General features: G+C 23.5%; 1 protein-coding gene across 1 annotated transcript in view; it reads left to right on the forward strand.

Annotated features, from left to right (window-relative positions):
- Window positions 1–374: 374 nt before the first annotated feature.
- The window catches only part of LOAG_17579 (hypothetical protein), a gene marked incomplete at both ends in the record, with an annotated part of 14769 nt that continues 6248 nt past the window's right edge, over window positions 375–8895 (forward strand). Inside the window, 13 exons of the mRNA XM_020450239.1 lie at window positions 375–599; window positions 1062–1303; window positions 2373–2449; window positions 2850–2995; window positions 3453–3564; window positions 3839–4026; window positions 4373–4604; window positions 5123–5319; window positions 5712–5876; window positions 6516–6743; window positions 7038–7264; window positions 7778–7935; window positions 8402–8508. Coding sequence (XP_020306105.1) covers window positions 375–599; window positions 1062–1303; window positions 2373–2449; window positions 2850–2995; window positions 3453–3564; window positions 3839–4026; window positions 4373–4604; window positions 5123–5319; window positions 5712–5876; window positions 6516–6743; window positions 7038–7264; window positions 7778–7935; window positions 8402–8508 — 2304 coding nt within the window. The remainder of the gene's footprint in view (window positions 600–1061; window positions 1304–2372; window positions 2450–2849; window positions 2996–3452; window positions 3565–3838; window positions 4027–4372; window positions 4605–5122; window positions 5320–5711; window positions 5877–6515; window positions 6744–7037; window positions 7265–7777; window positions 7936–8401; window positions 8509–8895) is intronic.

The raw sequence follows: 8895 nt of genomic DNA on the forward strand, positions 1-8895 counted from the left end.
ACGCTTCTCTTCTATCTCTCTCCTCCTCTCTCTCTCTCTAATAAGCTACAGATGGCATCATTCAATTTTTTCCTATTATTTTAAAATCATTTCTCAATTAAATTTTTTGTTTTACTAATAATATTAATTAGTAATATTAATTATTCGAATAAAATTATAATATATTCGATTATTTTCTTTCCTTTTTATTTCATTCAATTCTTGCTTGTTTTTAATATTTTTCCTTTCTTTTTATCATATAATTAATAGAATGAAATCACTAATTGCCAAAATGTATTACTCCAATACTGAAATTGTTTAGGCGAAAGAAATTTTAATGATATTTCGATTTCTAAAAAATTAAATAATATTTCAATAAAATTAATTGTTAATTAATGAAAACTGTTAAGATTGAATTAAATTATAAATTAATTACATTTATTAGGATTGAATTTAATGAACATTTTCCATCATTAAATCGTCACAATCCATACTATCAACATTTTACAATACGTTTGAATGGAACAAAACCAACGATTGGTTTCTTAGAATTTTATAATGCAACAATAAATCAATGGATACCATCATGTGATCGAGAATTTACCTTAAGAAATGCTCAGGTATTTCTTTCTTTCCCCTTCTTCTATTGCAAATTTTCCTTTTTCTTTTAAGTATTATAATTAAAAAATTAAAAAATTAATAATTAAATCTTGAATGATTAATGATGAAAATGTTTGAAAATTCATCAAATTTTACTATTAGATTAAAGAAAATTATAAAAGGATGTGCAAAATTTATTAATGATTCAATTAAATTTAAACATTAATAATTTTTTTTAATAAAAAAAATTTGCTATATGCTTTATATTTTAGCAACAACAAAACTTTTTTTAATTTAATTTAATAATTAAACATTAGTGAAATCAAATTTAAACATTTATGATATTCTTGGAAATAGAAGAAAAAAAACGGAAGAAGCTTTACTCCATGCTGTATATTTTAGTAACAAAAAAGAAACTTTTCGATTTTAAATTTTTTAAATTTTAATAATTTATTATTAGAAGACAAAGGATGTAATTTCAGGTTGTATGTCGTGAGCTTGGTTTTGATAGTGCAAATGTTTATGAATGGTTAACACCACGTTGGAATTACAATCCAAAAATAATACTTTCGAAGAGTTATGTTACACCACGACAATGTATGGGAATGGAATTAAAACTTGACCATTGTCCAGTACGAATGAGTAATAATTTAAGTATGTGGCAATGTATCGATAATGAGCATTTTAATTATATACATTGTGGTAAGCAAACTACTTTAAACAGGTATAGCTTTATAAATCTTATAATTGTGTTAGAATTTATTCTATAAATTGAAATTGAAAAAAAAAGCGTTACAATTTCCAATTAAATTTTTTAATTTTTTTCTTGCTTGTTAACTAATTAATGTTAATTAACTCTTAGCCTGTTGGCTACTAGTTTTTATTTCATTTCTCCTAATTTATGCTGAAAAAATGGAGGAGAGAAATATGGATGATGAAGTTTTGCTTAATTGTATTAAATAAAAGTTAGATTAGTGGAAAATTTTTTTTTAGAAGTGAGATTAGATTATTTTAGTAAATCTAAATCTAAAATAAAATTGCATTGGAATCATTTGCAATTATAATAATTATTAAAGAATAGTAATAATTGTTATAATTCATAAAAATACAATTTATAAATATAATTAAATTAATTCATAAAATAGCAATAATTGTTATAATTAATAAAAAATACATTTATAAATATGATTGAATGGATAGACAATTCCTTTGAAAAATGGATAGAATTGAAAAGGTCAGATTATTTGAATAAATTTAATTAATTGGACTTTTTGAATGAATTTACTGAATTTTGAAAAAAAAAACAAAAAATTTGTAGGAATAAATCATTTGAATTATTATAAAATGTTACTGGAAATAGAAAGATAAGTGGAATTGGAAAGATAAATTAGATTAATTGAACAAATTTAATTAATTAGACTTTTTGATTCAGAAGATTCACTTTAATGTGAAAAAATTGAGTAATGATTATTTAAACTTTTTGAAATTATTAGGGCAAATCCACGAATTAATTAAAACGAGTGGTTAAATTTTTTTTTGATCAAATCTAAATGTAGAGGTTGAATGATTGTTTTATTTGCTTATACAAATTAGGAAATTAAAGAAAATCTTTCGCGCTAATTAAATTAATGTATATGTGAGTTTCTTAATTACAATAAGGAAGAACTGATAGATAGGATCGGAAAGAATTTAATTATAAGATTCTGATAATTATTTTAATTATTTTGATAATTTTGGATTATTAATAATCGTTTGATTATTTTGATTAATGATTGATTATTTTAATTTCACAGTAATTATATTGGTAATTGGGGTGGTATTACAATTACGCATGGTAGTATTGATTATGTGCAAAGTAATACAACAACAGGTTGAGTTTATTTAATTATTAATTTCCACTTTTTTCATTCCTTTAACTTATTTAATTTCATTTCAATTTCAGTTCAATTAAGTGTGGTGCATTATCAACTCACATATTTTTTCTTTTTTTTTAATTTCGAGCGATTTTAATCAAAATGTAATCATTCAATAAATAGATTTGTTTTTTTCCAAAAGAAGAACTTAAAATAAATAAATGGACAAATTAATAATTTTTTTCACTTTATTTCATTCCACTTCAATTAAATTTAATTTCATTCAATTCCATTCAATTCAAACGCTTGTATTTTTAGCAATTTAAATTGTAGTATATGCTATAATTCACAATTACAGTTATAAAAATTGAATTCCATTCAATTTAATTCCGTTCAATTCAATTCAAATGCTTGCAGAACAATCGATATTGCGAAATGTTGAAATTGTTGGTGGCGGCTTAGCTCATAATGAGACAATTGATGTCGCAGCGGTATTATCTATTGGACATAATCCGATATTTGATCATGTTAATATCACAAATTCATCCATGCATGGATTACAGGTTTTCATTTTTAAAAAATGGAATTAAAATTTTATAGTTTAGAATGAAAAAAGAATTTTAATTTGAAATTGATAAATTTGTAATTTGTTTTAAATAAACCAAAAAAATACGAAATAAATAATGACAACACATACTAGCATAGTTAAATATTTAATATAAAAATACGATAGTTTCAAAATTATTACCAAAAACAATTATTAATATTAAATTTCATGGATAATCAATAATTCGATTTTTTGAAATTATAATATAGAATAGACAATTAGCTAAAAATGATTGGTAATTAGTTTGGTAACCATGTGAAATTGTGATTTGGAATTTATTTTGAACTAATTAAAATTTGCATTATTAATGAAAAATTAATTAATTGTAAAATTTATGAATAAATCTTTTTGAGAATTACATTTTTGTTTTCTGAGGTATAGGAGGAGATTTTTTTTTGTTATTGACTTTATAGATTCTTATTCCACATAATGATATAATTTTGAACAAACTTAATATAACACAAAATCGTGGTTATGGTATGAGTTTATGGTTATCGAATTTGCAACGCTCAGGTGGAAATTCGGGTAATTTTTATAGTTTTCAATTTTAGTATTATTGAAATAAGCTTTTGTTTTTTTAAACAAAACTTATAAAATAATTGAAATTAATACTGTCAAGTATAAATTTAACACTATTTCAATCACAATAAATATTTCCTATAATTTAAATGTATTTAATACATGAATGATTCAATTATAATTGCATAAATTTTTGATTGTTATTTTTTTCAAATATTTGTAATACGATATTTTGTTATTACAGTATGTTGCTGTACAGAAATGATTAAATTTTTTTTAGCAGGTGTATTAGGAATGATGAATATCATACCGTATAATGCTCGTGGTTTATTGGATATTTGCGCAGCGCAGAAACAATTTGATATTACAAATCGTATAATAATGTTCTATAAGTATGATTCGCATACTGTAGATTGTGTCAAAATTTTTACATCATCAGAACGAAACATTGGATTTCGATTTCTTTTGGTAAAAATAAATGATGAAAAAATTTTTGACTGAAATTTTATAAATAATATGCATTAGTTGGAATTATTTAATTTAAATTAAGTTAATTTCTGTAATAGTTTTTAAGGGAAAAATCAGAAATTTTGATAAATATTTTTGTTCAATTTCAAATATTATATTTGCATTTAAGCACCGAATTTTAAAGTCCTATTTGATAATTTTAGTATTTCGTCCTCTATATTTTCCAAAAGTTTATTAATTGTAAATCAATTAACGAATTGTTTCTTTTTCATGCAACCACAGCTACATTTTAGTCCCATGCAGGAAATTCAATTACTTAATATAATTAATAGGTATTGGATTACAGATTAATCTTTATGATGGCTCTCAAATGAATCTTGGTCGTTTGGATTCAATTACATTATATAGTGATGCCAAATTTACCCAAAGTATACATCAATTTACTTCGCAAACATCAGACTGGTCATTAAATGTCCAAGCACAATCACTTTTGGCTATTCATATGCGTGCTAATGCAGCTAATGGTATTTATGGATTTATTGCTGAAATTACTGTTACTCCAACACTAACTCAAACGTGTAAGTATCTTCTATTTAATTACTTAATTAGTTGTATAAATACGACATAAATTGATTATTTCTACAGGTAAACTATGAAAGTACCCTACATTATTCATACAGTTTTATCATAAAACATTCTCCAAGTTATGTTTAATTTGTTCAAAAATTTCGCATGCAAATTTTCATAATAATTTTTAATATTGAATTTATTTGTATATAAATCAAACGGCTTTAATTTTTTGATTAATCTTTTTAAAATTTATCAATTTATTTAAATCAAGTAATTATATAAGCATGGTTAATGGGATAGAATCCGATATTGTTCATATAATATCATTGAAATGTAATTAAAGACTTTTGTTGTTCATGTAATTAATTTAATTTGATATGCAAACCTTTGCATTGATTTATAATAATTAGAAGTTTTCTTTAATATGTTAAATTTAATATTTCTTTGGGAAAAAATGAAAAATTCCAATTATTTCTCTTCTTTTTTTTTTTATAGATGGATATCATTTGACAAGTTTTTCTTATAGATGCAACAGATGAAGTTTTAATACGACATAGTCGTCTAGAACAAAATGATCGTGGTGCGATAATTTATCGTAATACGGGTGAAATAGGACCTAATCTTATAATTAGCAATTGTATGATTCAAAAAAATGGTTATTATTTATTTGGTAATATTAGTACAACAAATTATGCTATTCAATTACACTTCCATAATACAATGGTTGGTAACATATTGTAATTTTTACTAATTTTTATTATTTACCATTTGCTTTTATAATTTTTCATCTTCATACCATTATTACTATAATTTATTACCGTATGCTGATACCGTATGCAGCTATTGTAATTTTTTTTGGAAATTTAGTAGAAACATGTCGTGGTTTCAATTGGTTGAAACCTTAATGCTTAATTTTTATTATTTATCAATTACTTTTATCATTTTTTTATTCTCTATCTATTAGAAAATTATGCCTTTTTTATATATTTGATTGTCACTACTGTGATTTGCTACCGTATCCCGTTACCATATAAAATTATTGTATTTTCTTCAAAAACATGGTCAAAATTTATTATGATGATCATATTTCTCATTTTCCCTTTTATTGATTACAGTTAACACAATTTCGTAACAATTTATTAATGGATAATATTGGTGGATTGTGGATGACAGCGTTGACAACAAGTCCAATGGCTCGATTAACTGTAATTATCCGAGAATGTGCTTTCATGCATAATTTGAATGGTACTATTCTTACTTTCTTAGGAAATGGTAATCAGGTTAGTTTCACTTTTTCTTCTTTCTCTGTCTCCCTCCCTTTTTATCCTTATCTTTCTATCCCTTATGTTATCTAAGGTGTAAAATCTTAGACTGTTATTCTAATCGTTTACTAGAAATTTTTTTTTCTGGAATTTTCCCTTTTTTTTTGGATTTTTCCATAGTAGATATTTTCCGGAATTTTCTGTAATATATATTTTTTGAAATTTTCCATGGCGAATTTTTACTGGAATTTTCCATAGTAAATATTTTTTCCGGAATTTTCTTGATAGATATTTTCTACATTTGTTCGACTTAAATTAGGTCATCATTGGGTTCTATTACTTGTAACAACAACCAATTATCATTTATGGATCAAATCAATATTCTTATTTAAAATAATTTTTATGTTTAATATATCTGTTGAAGAAAAAAAAAGAAAAAAAGAATTTTTTTTAGTCTTAAAATAAATAATTTACTTATAGGATTGAATTTCTAAGAAATAAAAAATATAAAGTGTTTCTAGTAATTGCTAACTATCATCCGCTTTAGATTAATCAATTTTTATTTCTTTATTGCTCTTATCAAATTTTTTAATCATCACCTTATCAATTCATTATTGAAACATTACTAATAACAATTCTTTTTTCTTTTTTTTGTAGAAATTATGGTTGTTCAATAATTTGATCAGAGGTAATTATGCGTTACGTCACGATACAGTATTCCTAAAAGGTATTACGGCAAATTTGACGCGTAATCTATTTGCTAACAATACAGGCTTGCATAATCTTGATTTACGACCTAATTTACCAGATTCGTTAGATTCATATGTATTATATAAAAATTGGTTTTATGATAACATTGCTCTTGGACATGGCTATCAATATCAGGTTTCATTTATTTTTTTATCACTGTAATTTAAATCTTATCTTAACTAAAAAAAAATGCAAATTTTCAACATCAAGTTTAATTCATTTTCACTGCTCTATTTGTTTTGTTTTAATTTAATTTAAATCTTATCAACTTTTTGTCTTTACAGAAAAAATGCCTTTCTTTTTACCTAAATTATTTTTTTGATAATTTCATTATATGAATTGTCTCCAATATAATTTTCATTTTATCAACTCTATTCCTATTCGTAAAAAAGAAAAATATTTTTGTTAACTGTTTAGTAAAATTTTCAGGAGCGATACGGATATCAACCGGATTATTTAGCAGATGAATTTATGCGCCGACCTAAACGACAAATAGTAATGGAAGGTGTAAGTTTTGATTGGTGGACTCATATTGGTACAAAATCGGAACGTTATCGAAGTACAGTATATGCGGGCATTTCAAATGTACTGTATCGTGAAAATACATTCAACAATCCGATTAATCCATATGAATTGGTTGCAGGAAAAATGACTGGGTAAAAAGATTATATCCTATCTATTGATTAGTTCTAATAAAAGAATAAGATACTTTGACGGAATTTTGTTTGCTATCATTAAATATCTGTTATATTTTTCAGTAATGATCAAGCTTGTATTAGGTTAAAAAAATTAATTATTATATGACAGTTATTAATTATCAGCTAATAGATATTCCACTCAGTTATCAAGTAAAATTCACTATTCAAAGCTTCAACATGAAGATTTCAATAGAAATGCTAGGGATTGTGGAGGTCATAGTTTAAGAACTTAATGATTGACATTTTTTACAGGCTTTTTGCAAAAATTTAGCTTGGTAATACAGTTATCCATCGTCATTCAATGATCATAATCATAATAAATTTCACTATTTGATAGGGTAAAGGTCAACATATCGTTATGCGTTTTTTTTTCTTTCACCTTTTCTGAAAACAGCACTTTTGATCAATCAACAATTCGATTACAGTTTGAGTTCAAATTTCAGAATTTAAATACTATGAAATTTCTTATAGCCCAGAAGGACATACGATTGATGCAAGAGAAAATTATTGGGGATATCCAGGAACAGTTAGTGTTGCAAGTGGGAAGATTCGTGATTATCATGATTATGAATATTTAATTCGGGTGGATTATGTACCAGTTCTTGAATCAAATGCATCGCTTGTTGAAGGTAAATTATATTAATTGATGATAAAGTGATTAAAATAAGAATTTCTCCCTTATGTTTAGAACTTATTTACAATAAATTATTACAAAGAAAATAAAAAATTCTGTAAAACATTCATTATCATTCATTAACATCATAATCATAATCATAATCATAATCGTAATCATAATCATAATCATAATCATGATTTAATAATTCTTCTAACATAATAATGAAATAGATTTCATAACTTAATAACATACTTCATAATATTTATTTGTTTATTTTTTGCATAATGTTATAACTGATAACAAACATTTTTTCAGCTGAAACACTTAGATTATGTATAATTTTTGTTTTCTTGCTTAATCAAATTATAAGTATTTAATTTAGAATTCAAGAAATTGATTGAATAAAAATTAAAGTTTTTATTTTCGATTGATATAATGATAGGAAAAATTGAAGCAAAGTGATATTTATTTGTTTTAAGGTGATTGTCCAGCTGGATGGTTTCAAATTGGCAAAGACGAATTTAAATCCTGTTTTCTATACAGTGGTGCAGCAACCACTTATATGGCTGCTGTCAAATTTTGTCAGGTATGCCATACATTTATATATTCCAGGTTAATTCATTTTTGTTGACCAGTGAACATATTTAATTACAGGAAGTGATAATGACGATTATGTTGATGAAAATGATAGTAGTGATAGCGGCAATAATAATATCAACAATATTGATAATAATAATAATAATAATAATAATGATAATAATAATAATAATAATAATAATAATAATAATAATAATAATAATAATAATAATAATAATAATAATAATAATAATAATAATAATAATAATAATAATAATAATAATAATAATAATAATAATAATAATAATAATAATAATAATAATAATAATAATAATAATAATAATAATAATAATAATAATAATAATAATAATAATAATAATAATAATAATAATAATAA

The sequence above is a fragment of the Loa loa genome (genome assembly GCF_000183805.2).
Source record: "Loa loa unplaced genomic scaffold supercont3.97, whole genome shotgun sequence".
Taxonomy (NCBI): Eukaryota; Metazoa; Nematoda; class Chromadorea; order Rhabditida; family Onchocercidae; genus Loa; species Loa loa.